The 13,207-nt window shown below is 41.2% G+C and overlaps 3 protein-coding genes across 4 annotated transcripts in view; all 3 read left to right on the top strand.

Moving 5' to 3' along the window:
* LOC107035656 overlaps positions 1-6,044 on the top strand; it is an 11,244-nt gene extending 5,200 nt beyond the window's left edge. The window contains exons 4-7 of one of the 2 annotated variants that reach the window (XM_015253184.2): positions 394-477; positions 2,224-2,307; positions 3,461-4,387; positions 5,248-6,044. In XM_015253184.2, coding sequence (XP_015108670.1) covers positions 394-477; positions 2,224-2,307; positions 3,461-4,387; positions 5,248-5,452 — 1,300 coding nt within the window. In that variant the 3' untranslated portion in view covers positions 5,453-6,044. The remainder of the gene's footprint in view (positions 1-393; positions 478-2,223; positions 2,308-3,460; positions 4,388-5,247) is intronic. The other variant, XM_015253185.2, reaches the window with a different exon arrangement.
* On the top strand, positions 764-1,639 carry LOC114841057. Its single transcript, XM_029125913.1, has one exon. It carries the CDS (start codon positions 764-766, stop codon positions 1,637-1,639), a length of 876 nt encoding a protein of 291 aa, XP_028981746.1.
* A 77-nt stretch (positions 6,045-6,121) lies between the features above and the next one.
* On the top strand, positions 6,122-11,352 carry LOC107035545 (succinate dehydrogenase [ubiquinone] flavoprotein subunit, mitochondrial). The gene is made up of 8 exons (XM_015253015.1): positions 6,122-6,250; positions 6,986-7,295; positions 7,932-8,218; positions 8,684-8,991; positions 9,053-9,446; positions 10,328-10,522; positions 10,792-11,046; positions 11,122-11,352. Exons 1-8 carry the CDS (start codon positions 6,122-6,124, stop codon positions 11,206-11,208), a joined length of 1,965 nt encoding a protein of 654 aa, XP_015108501.1. The 3' UTR covers positions 11,209-11,352.
* The last annotated feature ends 1,855 nt before the right edge of the window (positions 11,353-13,207 follow it).

A 13,207-nucleotide genomic window follows, 5' to 3' on the forward strand; every position in this document is an offset into this window, starting at 1 on the left:
CAGTAGCGAAGCGGTAAACCGGGTTAAGTCGATTTTGACTTTTGGCCATTTTTTGACAAATATCTCGGAATCTAAGAGAGATAGCAAAATTTTGCTCATTACCTTTTTTATAACCCTGAGTTGACTCTACAAAAAAGGTCATGACAAAAATTTTTCTATCTCTTTTAGATTCCCAGATATTTGTCAAAAACTGGCCAATAGTCAAAATCGACTTAACCCGGTTTACCGCTTCGCTACTGAATATAATATAGTATTATCGCAATATCTTTAATATATGCTATCATCATTATCATTTATAAAAAACCTAATGACACAATACGCTAAACACGTAGATTGGCTTTAAAAAAACTATTTTTTATTGAAGGACTCAAGAATTTTTGGAACTGTTCACAGGAAAAAAATCGGGCAGGAGAGGAATGACGGGCTGATCCCGCCGGGGCCGGTGAAATCGCGGCTCTCCGACAGATCCAATACCAGGTGAGTTTCCAAAGACTTATAAAAACATCATTCCGACAGCCACGTGCCCCCAGAATGTTCTAATCGAACTATCGAGAATGCAAAATGCCACGTGAATAGGCAAATTAGCGTCCGGACCTTTGACGCTTCCCGAATAAATAACCGCCGAACGATAGAACATTGTGCGGCCTTCACCTTACCACAAACCCACCTCCGCATTCCCAGGTCAATTGACGATGGCACATTGTCCCCGACCTTGCCTCCCCCGCAATCGAGCCGCCCACCGGATGAGGGCCGAAAATCCCCGATGAATATGAATCCCCAGAGTCGCGATCTAAAGACGCCCAAGAGATCCAAGAGAATTAATTCCGCGCCTCCAAAACCCCGTAATGCCAAGGCCAGTGATGTCACGGTTGACTCGGATGTGATTAATACGACAGCGCGGCCTTGTGGCGTCGATAGTAATTCGAGGGAGTTGAGCGAGTTGATTACCTGGAAGCAGATTGCTGCTAGCCCAACGGTGTCGGCTAGCTTCGACGATAAACGACAGCCCGAGTGGACTCGAAGTGTAGAGAAATTGGATCGGACTTATCTGATCAAGGAATCGAGAGAAGTTTGTCTCGCTCGAGTGAGACCTGATTCGTCTTATGCGATCACACCCCCGAGAATGGAAGAATTCCCCGCTGCGGGGGGCGATAAATCTTTCGTTGTCGATCGGAATGAAGAAATTAATGATAAAACCCCACTGTCGCCCCCCAGACCGATAGACCTCTGGGAATTCTCGAAAATAACGCGGATTCCTCCCATTAAAATCTCCGACGCGATACCAATGACCGCCGACTCGCTCGATTCAGCCAGATCCAGTGGTAATTTCGTGAGGAAACGGTTACGAAAGAAGATGAACCTCCTCCGGGAGAGCACGGACTCCCTGGTGTCTTCGTTTGACGCGTCGAATGACAACGCGCAGCCTGACAATTCTTCAGGAGACAAATTCCAAGTGTTGCCGAGCGTTGCGGGGGTTCCGAGAGAGCCCCCTTTCCGCCAGGGCAGAAGGAGAGTCTCGTATTGGGAGAGAGCCGTGAGAAATTCTAAGAATAGGCTCGGGACTCTCGCACTCCGGCGACTCGAGCCCTCGAGAAATCCCTTGATCCTTCCCCCGGTGATTTCGCTTCATCAGAGGTAATGAGTGCAGTGGGAAAAGGGAATTTTATTTTGAAATTCACATCATCCTCACGCTGTTTAGATAGTGATATTCGTTGGATCACGAAGGAAGAAAGTCAATTGAAAAACTAGCGAATTCGTTAGGAAATTCTAGAGAATCTCGATTGGAATTCTATCGAAAAATTCTATTTGTTTTTTGCGTTGAATTTCGAATTTCTGTTTGGAATTTTCGCTTGAGATTTTTTCTGTAAGAATGAGCATTAATTTCCTAAATTTTTTCACCCTCTGTAATGGAAAATAAAACAACATCCAGTGGAAAAAACAGAAAATTTGTGCCCAATAATTTCTGATGGAAAAAATTTCAAGACAAAAATTCCAACAGAAATTCGAAATCTATTGATTTTTCTTATTGAATATTTAATAGAATTTTTCAACAGAATTCCAATAGAATTTTCGAGCAAATTCCCTAGGTTTTCTATCGAATTTTTTCATACGTGATAGATAATTCCTCTGGGTTCACGTTTTTTCCTTCTATTCCAAACTGATAATAGGGATTAACTATTAGACAACAGATTGTTGTCAGCTATTGATGTGTAAACCTTCTAGGAGTTCCGAGGACGAGAAACGTCCAGCGTGGAGCAATTATGTTCGCAGGCGTCCGGATTTTAATCTCATACTCAAGGGTAGAACGTAAGTTCCAACCGTAACCACTAATCACGACCGGAGTTGGGCACTATTTCATAAAAATCAAGTGGAAATACTATTTTAAACGGGTATTTCAAATTGACTATTTCGATCTGTCAAAAAATATTCATTTATTGTCACTTTTTCAATCGAAATAAAATAGATATTTGGTACTTAATTCTAATGTTACTTGAAATTATTTATCAAATTAATATTCGCTTTAAATAAACTAATAAACACATTACATGATTATTTTATTTGGTATGTGTTCGATATTTTGAAAAATTGTTCCCTCTAATCCAATTTTTTCCCGTTAAAAAAATTTCTGGAATGAAACGAAAAAAATCCGAGGAAATTCGATGAATTATTTCAAATGGCATTTTGCCCAGCTCTGATCACATTCCCCACATTACTCGTCTCGTACTCATTATGAATTCATAGATTTTGTGTGATGCCAGCATGTCCGTCGATCCACCACGACATCAATTATTCGTGCAGCCTCACGATGACAATTAATTGTCCAACCCACCGTTTGCGATTTTCCTCATCATTCCACGCGAAGAGAAACATTCAATAAAAATTACCAGAAAAAAAACGCAGAAATTCCGTTTCGAGACGTATTAGTCCGCGAATGAAGTAAAATTCAATAAAAAGTGCGAGTCGCAACTGAAGTTGTACGAATCGCCACGTAAATTCTACGATTCTACGAAATTCTACGAAAAATTAACCACCCGTCTGACGACTCACCGCAGTTCCGTAATTTTTCCCCAACGATTGAGAAATTTTACGGAACGGAACGTAGAAATAACTCACCAGCTTCATAAAAATCGTTGAACGTTCAAGAATTGTTGATTTTCGTGGCACAATAAATCGTCAAGTTTCTGTAAGATTTCCCTCCCCCGGGAAAAATTACGCGACAATTTCGTACTTTGTTCGGTGATGAACCTGAAAATTCTCTGAACGTTTCAGATTTCTTCTCTTCCATTCCCACAAAAATTCCCGGAAAACGGCTCCCACTGCGGATTACGTGAATTGTTCCGTAATTTTTACTGAATATTTCTCTCGCTGCATTGAATTTCAGATCATGTAGCACTGTTCGCCGCCCGACACTTCCCCCGCGGGTCCCTGAACTCATCTGAACGAATAATTTTCATTCCAGTGGCATTAGCTCCGATTACGATCCGTTTCTCCTGGCGGAGCGGCAGATGCTGGACCTCCTCTCGGACACGTGCAGCGACCAGTCCTTCCCGGACTCCCCCAGCAGTCACCACAAATCCGCACCCCCTCACTATCCCCTGTCCCACTCATCCGCATTTGTCAAATACCCAAATCTCATAAGTCTAGACAGTCGTAAAACCAACAAACGAGGTTCTCTCATAGCGCCGCCCACGGAATTCGATGATTTGTCAACAGGTTTCTCCTCAGACTCAACCGAAACAAATTCCATATCCCGCGAGCTCTTCATTAACCAGAATCAAGCCAATAAAAATAACAATAACAATCACCAACCGATTTTGGGTAGACGAATAATAATCGACAAATCGAAAGCTCTGGGTCAAGTGGGTGATGTTTTTGGGGAGGCGATTGACACAAAATGCAAAGAGAATTCTGCCGCGACGAATTCAAAGAGAAATAATGAGAAAGTGTCGCCAACAGTTGTGAGGCCGCAGATCAATCGTTCTAATTCCCTCAGAGCCGCATCGGCGCCGAAAATTCCCGAGCGGAACAACTCCTCGTCATTAGCGACGAACAGATCAAACACTAGATCGAATTCAGGATCGGGATTGCCGAGCAGAAACAATAACTATTCCAATCTGAGTGGGAGTAATTTAAGCCTCAGCTCTATTATTTCCTCTGAGATTGAAGTGAAACACTCGAATTCCGTGTTTGAGGACCTCGTTAGTTCGTTTGAGGATGATGTTTCGGGCTCATTTCCCTCCTTGAGGTCCTTACTGAAAAATGATTCCTTCTCCAGTCCCATTCAGCCCAGTCGAAACGGCCAGCTGAGTGATGAGGATCTTTCGTCGCCAGACAGTTATCATAAGAAGGATCTCAATAAACTCAGTGCTGACTCTGCTTACAGCAGGTGAGAAATGCCATAGAACTCGCGATAGAACCTAGCGAATTCGTTAGACAATTCTGTTAAATTTCTAATAAACTTTGTGTCAGTTTTCGGCTGATTCTATTGACATGTTTAACAGAAAACATTCAATAGAAAAAGGCAACAGAATTCGATTTTTCTATGTAATTTATTCTTTTCATATATTTTCTATAGAATTTGCTCGACTCAAATTTTCCAAGTTTTTTTCTTTCTATTTTTCTTTTCTTCTCATCAAGAAAATCGAACGAAAAAACTTGGAAAATTTGAGCCGAGGAAATTCTATAGAAAATATCTCAATAGAATATGTTATACAGAAAAATTGAATTCTATTGACATTTCTACTAAATATTTTCTATTGAACATTTTAATAAAATCGACGAAAAACTAATAGAACAGTTAAATAGGAATTCAATAGAATTTTTCAACGAATTCGATATCAGATCGTTAGTTACCATGATAAATGATGCATTCACTATTTCCTCTCTATCGGACTTATTTCTTAATCTTTATTAACAATGCTCTTTGAAAATGTTCATTTTTTTTCTACTTTTTAATTCAATTAATTTAATTCTACAATCATAATTTTTATGGGCTCCTGCGTGATATAAAATCCAATGGAAATTGATATATTTTACCCAATGAACATGGAAAAATAATCAAGATGACGCTCGAAAAATAATCCACCGGGCCCTAAAAAACAATAAAAAATTCAAAAGTCTCATTGTGTCTCATTCGCTCCCAGAATTAAATTATTCTATCCCCCAGGCAGAACAACGTAGAATACCCCCAAACAATGAGTTTATTTTCCACATCACAAATTGCTTTTTGTTTCTCACGTTTCTCAGTTTGAATCGAAAATATTCCAATGGACGCAGCACCACCGACGTAGCTGGAAAGTTGGGTGAACAAACCCCACTTCGCCATCGGGATAACGAAGTGTCATCATCTCTGAAATCGAAAATGTCAAAATTCTGTCACGAATGCGGCACAAAATTCCCGCAAACTGCCAAGTTCTGTTGCGAGTGTGGGGTCCAGAGGCTAGCGATCTGAAGCTGCAGTCCTCACGAAGAATGAAACCCTTTTATTTGTTATGATTTCACAAATTATAACTTCCGTTTTGTAATAATTGACCTAGACTGAGGAATTATTTAATATGCTTTTATCCGATGAATGAGTGATGAAATTCCAATCTCGCTCATTTATCGTACCGTCTTATTTTTAATAATAATGTCTTTAATGGCTGCCATTTAGAGTAGAAAAGAAAAATGTGTGATTTTTATATCCATCTTTTATACAATCTGGTGAATGGTGAAACCTTGAGAAAGAATAATAAAATTGAGAACTATCTATTTATGATAATTGCGCCTGCAGTGGGCATTGAGTATTAATAAAAGTAACGTCAGTCCGCCGAGAAGGGAAAAGAAATGAGAGAGTGAGTGAAGACAACAGTTATCTCTTGAATCTAGTGGCCATAAAAAATTTATAAAGTATTTTTCAGATATTGGAGGCGAGAAACCACGAGAGAATCTAGTAACTAAGGATTTATTTACGAAGCAATCACTAATGCGTAGATAGGAAATTAGACAATTACTTTCTCTGTACTCGAAACTGTATTTTTGCAAGTGCAATGAATCTACGCTTGATGTATGTACATAGAAAAACAGTCGTTTGTTATTCTCCCGTCCTAACCAAGTGGCAGTGACAAATGATTTTTCTGAAATGTTTTTGCTGAAAGCGATATCTCAAAAATTAGGGAACAATTTGAGGCAGGAGGTACCGAGGTGCTGCCGAATGCTGCATATTAATGTCAAACCACTCGGCCAGTCGAAATGCAAGGGAGAAGACACTGTGAGTTTTTCGGGACGTGCAGAGGCGAGTGGGGTACAATGGGCATTCGTGATTTTTTAACGACTGACTGAATTTTTGGGAAATGGGATAATTTTTTTTATTTAAGGGGCGACTACTATGAGTTTTAAAAGTCGCGGGCGATTGGAGTGATATTTTTCGTAGATTGAAGATTGATTATATGTATTTAAAAACGAATAATTAGCGCAAAAAATTAGTTATTTATTGTTCGTTTGCTCCCCACACGCTTAAAATGTTAAGAATAGTGCAGGGCCTCCAGTTTTTTAGCTCCAGAGGTTTCTTTTTTCTGTTGAAAAAATATGTGCAGTAATAATTATGAATTAGTTTCTAGAAATTTCACTCCTAGCTAATTTTACTTCGTTTATAATAAAAAAATCCCGTCATTCATTCAGAATATGCAGAAAAATTATCCTTGAAATATTTAAAATATATTCTCGATTGCTTCAGAAACATTTCTCGGGCTATTTTACATGAAATAGTGAATTGATAATTCGCAATTGTTATTGTGCGAATTTTTTCAAAAATTCCGGAGCTCCAAAATTGGAGACCCTGGACTATTTTCAATGGTTTACGCGTTTTCAATGAATATCTCGGAATCTAAGGCAGATAGCAAATTTTTTCTGATAAAATTGTCCCATAAAATGGCCATTTTACCCCCCATTTTGCCTCCCATAACCGTTGATGCGGTTGAATAATCTCTACAGGGGGAATTTCTAGAAGTATCCTATGATCGACCACTGCTACGACTGCGTTATCGTGGGGGCTGGAGGCGCCGGTCTCCGAGCGGCTTTCGGTCTTGGGAGTAAAGGCTATCGCGTTGCCGTTGTGACGAAGCTTTTTCCAACGCGGTCGCACACGGTGGCAGCCCAGGGGGGGATAAACGCTGCTATCAGCAATGCTGAAGCCGATAACTGGTTATTCCACATGTACGACACCGTCAAGGGATCGGACTGGCTCGGCGATCAGGATGCAATTCACTATTTGACGCGTGAAGCCCCGAAAGCTGTTTTTGAATTGGAAAATTATGGTGCATTTTTTAAACGGAGAGAAACTAGTAGGGTAAACTGCCCCGTAGATGGACGCCTAAGAAAACCCCCCAGGACATTTGTTTTTCAGCAACTGAAAAAAAAAATTGAGCGAAAAAAAATCGCTACTCAGGGATTAGAATCACAGCAGTTGGTGAAAATTTATTGGAAATGGGATAATTTAAATAGCCAAACCGGTAAAGAGGGCGGGGTAAAACGGGCACTTTAGATTTTTTTAAAATTATTCATGACTCAGAAACAAATTGATCAATTGAGCTCAGTTTAGGCTCGCCACGAAGCGAAAGAATTGTTCTTTGCAATGAAAAAAAAATTATGACATTTTATCAACATTTGAACCCGTCATTAACATTTTAAAAAAAGTCGAAAGTGTCCATTTTACCCCAACCTGCCCTACATTATGTGAAAAATTGAATCAACGTATTTTAAACCTTCATTAATGTAAGGGTCAAATCCTTGTAATATTGCAGAAATTTAGTACTGATGGGGATCCCAGATTCAAAGCAACAATTCACATTTCAGTATTTTTTGCGTAATTTCCTGTCCTAAGGTAGCTCGTCCATCTACTGGGCAGCTCACCCTATTCCCGATTATCACGCTAATACTCATGGATTTCATAGGCTGCCCATTCAGCCGCACAGACGACGGAAAAATCTACCAAAGAGCATTCGGAGGGCAGTCGTTGGACTTTGGTAACGGCGGACAGGCTCACCGGACGTGTGCAGTGTCCGATAGAACGGGACACGCACTCCTGCACACTCTCTACGGCCAGAGTCTGAAATACGATGTCCACTACTTCGTCGAATATTTCGCGCTCGATCTCCTCATGCAGGGGAGTCAGTGCAGGGGTGTTCTAGCTTGGGAACTCGAGACGGGATTGATGCATCGCTTCAGGGCCCATCATACGGTGATTGATTATTCCGCGACATTATAACGGACAATTTATCCATTGACAATTTTCCCGCCGATAATTTCCCTCGCATCCATCATTCCCGAGGTACGAAATAACCGCTGACAAATTTCCCGGAGGTTTCATTCAACTTCGATCCTCTTCTGAAAGAATATCAAGTGCAAAAAAGAAAAAAGTAACTCAGAATTCGGAGACACCATTCAATTCGCAATCGAATATCTCGGAATCTAAGCCAGATAGCAAAATTTTTGTTAAAACCTTTTTTGCAGCTCTCAATTCGCTCTACAAAAAAGGTAATTACAAAAATTTCGCTATCTCCCTTAGATTCGGAAATATTCCCCAAAAACTCAACTGGGAGATGACTCGACTTAAACCGTTTCACCACTTCGCTACTGAATTGTTTTCCCTCTTGAATTCTTCGATACGTTCGGGCGTATGAACCCGAAGAGAAATTTTTCACAGGTCCTGGCAACTGGTGGTGCTGGCAGATGCTTCTTCTCGTGCACTGGTGCCCACGCCTGCACTGGCGACGGTGCGGCACTGGCCTCCAGAGCGGGATTACCCCTTCAGGACATGGAATTCATTCAATTTCATCCAACGGGAATTTATGGCAGCGGAGTTCTGATAACGGAAGGAAGCAGAGGCGAAGGGGGAAGACTGATAAACTCCGAGGGCGAATTTTTCATGGAGAGATACGCCCCCAATGCCAAAGATCTCGCCTCTAGAGACGTTGTTTCGCGGGCTATTACTCTCGAGATTTTGGAGGGAAGGTAGACCTGACGACGTTCGATCGTTCCCGATGAAAATATTATTTCGTTTTTATTACAACAGAGGAGTCGGCGAGAAGAAAGACCACATGTACCTGCAGCTCCACCACCTCCCAGCGGAGACGATTCGATCGCGATTGCCGGGAATTTCGCATCTCGCGTGGGTTTTCGCGGGGGTCAACTGCGAGAAGGAACCTATTCCCATTATCCCCACAGTTCATTATAACATGGGTGGAATACCGACAAACTGGCGGGGCCAAGTGGTGACTCGTAAGAACGAGGAGGATTGCCCGGTCGAGGGCCTCTGGGCCGCAGGTGAAGCCGCCTGCACTTCGGTCCATGGGGCCAACAGACTTGGGGCGAATAGTCTTCTCGAGATCGTGGTATTTGGAAGGGCCGCTGCCGAACACATCGGCGAGCGCATTCTACCGAGAATGAAACATCCGGACATCCCTCAGGTTTATTAATCTTTGATAACATCAGAGACTAAATCAGTAGTGAAGGTAAACCGAGTTAAGTCGATTTTGACTTTTGATCAGTTTTTAATGAATATCTCAGAACCTAAGAGAGATAGCAAAATTTTTCTCATGACCTTTTTTGTAGAACCAATTCAGAGCTATAAAACGGTCATGACAAAAAATTTTCCATCTCTTTCAGATTCCGAGATATTCGTCAAAAACTGCTTCGCTACTGAAATGAGAACAGAGCTTTTCCCTTCAGTTACCTTGTCTCGAGAGTAAAAAAAAATTCGGCTCGAAATCTATCATTTTTATTCATGTTTCTGACCTGTTCTTGTAAAGAAGTCAGTCAAAATTACGGAACAATTCGCGTCATCCGCAATGGGAAACCGATTTCCGGCAATTTTTGTAGGAATGGAAGAGAAGAAATCTTAAATGTTCAGTGAAGTTTCAGTTTCATCACCGAACAAAGTACGAAATTGTCACGTAATTTTTCCCGAGGAAGTAAAATTCTACAGAAACTTGGCGACTTATTGTGCCTCGAAAATCAAAAATTCTTGAACGCTCAACAATTTTTACGAAGCTAGTGAGTTATTCCCACGTTGCGTTCCGTAAAATTTCTCAATCGTTGGGGAAAAATTACGGAACGACTTGTTGTCCCCCCAGCGGTGAGTCATCAGACCGGTGGTTAATTGTTACGGAAGAAATCGTAGAATTTACGTGGCGATTCGTACAATTTCAGCTCCGACTCACTTTTTATTGAATTTTACTTCGCTCGCGGATTACGTTTCGGAACGTAATTTTTACGTTTTTTTTTCTGGTAATTTTTGTTGAATTTTTCTCTCCTGGGGGGAATGCTTGCAATTGGATTATCAACTCAGGATCTGGGAGAGGAAACAATGCAGCGATTTGACGCGACCCGTTACGCTAAAGGTAAAACGGCTGTCGCAGAACTGCGAGAAGAAATGCAGAGGACGATGCAGCAGTTCTGTGGAGTCTTCAGGACTTGTGCAATACTGCAGAGAGGGTGCAGGGAAATGACGAGACTTTACACATGCGTTTTACCCGACATTAAGGTACCCCAAACTGAATTAAAGCCCCAATGCAATCTCACGTCGCAAAAGGGAATCCCAAGGTTTCCCGAGGTTTCGATGAAAAATTTTCAACACTGCATAATATTATTATTTATATCATCTTCACATTATTTATTTTACCTCTCTTTTTTATTCATTTGACAAAGTTGTTCATTTATTAAACGAGATTCACTCAAAATTGACGTCAAAAGTGGCATTCGACTTCCCCCATTCATTAAATGTCCTCTTTACTCAAGAATATCGTTATTTAGGTACAAGACGACTCTCTAATCTGGAACACAGAGTTGGTGGAGGCATTAGAGCTGCAGAACATGATGCTGTACAACATGCACACGGTATTCGCAGCTGAGAACCGAAAAGAATCGCGCGGGGCGCACGCACGTGACGATTACCCCGACCGAATCGATGAGTACGACTACAAAAAACCGATCGAGGAGCAAGCCAGACGACCGCTGATGGAGCACTGGAGGAAGCACACACTGACTTGGGCCCTGGATGACGGCTCGGTAGTATAAAAGACAGAGAAAAATACGAAGTGATTGAAAATTAAAAAAATAAAAACGTTCACGCTTCGCTCACAGATGTGCATTTCATACCGTCCGGTTATTGACACGACCCTCGACGAAGAAGAGGCGAAGCACGTGCCCCCAGCAATACGCGCATATTAATTAATTGTCTTGTTCAAACGAGATGCACTTCGAATCAATCATATTCAACTGGTCGAGGAGCGGATAGCTATGGAGTCAATGCAAATCGAATCTGTCGTGACCCCCGGGGGTGCCTCAGTATCAACTGATTCACCTCTCAATTATTCATTGGAACGCATTAATTAGAAGAGAGAATCTGTCGTTTTTTAATCGCGTAGACGTTGGTAATTTTTAAAGAATAAATCTTCAAATTGTGGAAATCTACTGCTGTACTGCTCTTTTTAATGATTAATTTCTGGTAATTTTATTCAATTAAATACATTTAATGCTCATTTTTTATTTTATCAATGTGGACAGAATTGACTGAACCAAAAGCAGAAGTCAGTGCATTTCTTCTGAATCTCACTATCAATTGACTGCCAACACCTGAATAATTGTTGCAAGACCCGCGTCCGAATTCGAAATTAAAAGAAGATAAGTGCATTTTTATCAAAATAAAAAATTTCTGCGTGAATGACATTGAAATATCAATTTTCAAATGGTAATAACAATATTACGAATTTCGGAAAAAATCGAGTGTATCCAAACGAAATCAACAAATCGCGAAAAAAATGACAGATCGCCTGATAGCCGGCATCGCGCACCTGGAGGCTATCGACAGCCGATTGAATTCCCATCGAACCTTATCAGCGACTCCACCATTTTCACCGGATAAACCGCGCAAAAACGGTCTCAATATCCACCCAAAAACCACCTAATTCTCCACACCTCCACTCAACCGACTAATCCACTGCTCTTGAAGAACAAATTCCCTCTGAATCTCACTATTAATCAGCCGCAAACACCTAAATAATTGTTGCAAGACCCGCGTCCGAATTAAAACTTAAAAGATAAATTCATTTTTACCAAAATAGAAAGTTTCCGCGTGAATGACATTGAAATATTAATTTTCAAATGGTAATAACAAAAATGACAGATCGCCTGATAGCCGGCATCGCGCACCTGGAGGCTATCGACAGCCGATTGAATTCCCATCGAACGTCAAATAATTGAGAACCCTCGCCTTATCAGCGACTCCACCATTTCCACCGGATAAACCGCGCAAAAACGGTCTCAATATCCACCCAAAAACCACCTCATTCTCCACACCTCCACTCAACCGGCCAATCCACTGCTCTTGAAGAACAAATTCCCTCTGAATCTCACTATTAATCAGCCGCAAACACCTCAATAATTGTTGCAAGACGCGCGCCCGAATTCAAAATTAAACGCGTCCAAATTCAAAATTAAAAGAAGATGAGTCCATTTAAAAAAAATGAAAAATTTCTGCGTGAATCATAGTGAAATACAATAATATAATGAAATCAACAAATCGCGAAAAAAATGACAGATCGCCTGATAGCCGGCATCGCGCACCTGGAGGCTATCGACAGCCGATTGAATTCCCATCGAACGTCAAATAATTGAGAACCCTCGCCTTATCAGCGACTCCACCATTTCCACCGGATAAACCGCGCAAAAACGGTCTCAATATCCACCCAAAAACCACCTAATTCTCCACACCTCCACTCAACCGACTAATCCACTGCTCTTGAAGAACAAATTCCCTCTGAATCTCACTATTAATCAGCCGCAAACACCTAAATAATTGTTGCAAGACCCGCGTCCGAATTAAAACTTAAAAGATAAATTCATTTTTACCAAAATAGAAAGTTTCCGCGTGAATGACATTGAAATATTAATTTTCAAATGGTAATAACAAAAATGACAGATCGCCTGATAGCCGGCATCGCGCACCTGGAGGCTATCCACAGCCGATTGAATTCCCATCGAACGTCAAATAATTGAGAACCCTCGCCTTATCAGCGACTCCGCCATTTCCACCGGATAAACCGCGCAAAAACGGTCTCAATATCCACCCAAAAACCACCTCATTCTCCACACCTGCACTCAACCGGCCAATCCACTGCTCTTGAAGAACAAATTCCCTCTGAATCTCACTATTAATCAGCCGCAAACA

The sequence above is a fragment of the Diachasma alloeum genome, unplaced genomic scaffold (assembly GCF_001412515.2).
Source record: "Diachasma alloeum isolate Michigan unplaced genomic scaffold, Dall2.0 Dall_scaffold_00199, whole genome shotgun sequence".
Lineage (NCBI taxonomy): Eukaryota > Metazoa > Arthropoda > Insecta > Hymenoptera > Braconidae > Diachasma > Diachasma alloeum.

What these genes read in the sequence shown, in the direction of transcription:
- LOC114841057 (XM_029125913.1), top strand. Translation starts at nt 764, where the DNA reads ATGAATATGAATCCCCAGAGTCGCGATCTAAAGACGCCCAAGAGATCC.
- LOC107035545 (XM_015253015.1), top strand. Translation starts at nt 6,122, where the DNA reads ATGTTTTTGCTGAAAGCGATATCTCAAAAATTAGGGAACAATTTGAGG. An exon ending in TTTTGAATTGGAAAATTATG is followed by an intron (nt 7,296 to 7,931) that starts GTGCATTTTTTA and finishes TGGATTTCATAG; the next exon opens with GCTGCCCATTCAGCCGCACA. An exon ending in GCTTCAGGGCCCATCATACG is followed by an intron (nt 8,219 to 8,683) that starts GTGATTGATTAT and finishes AATTTTTCACAG; the next exon opens with GTCCTGGCAACTGGTGGTGC.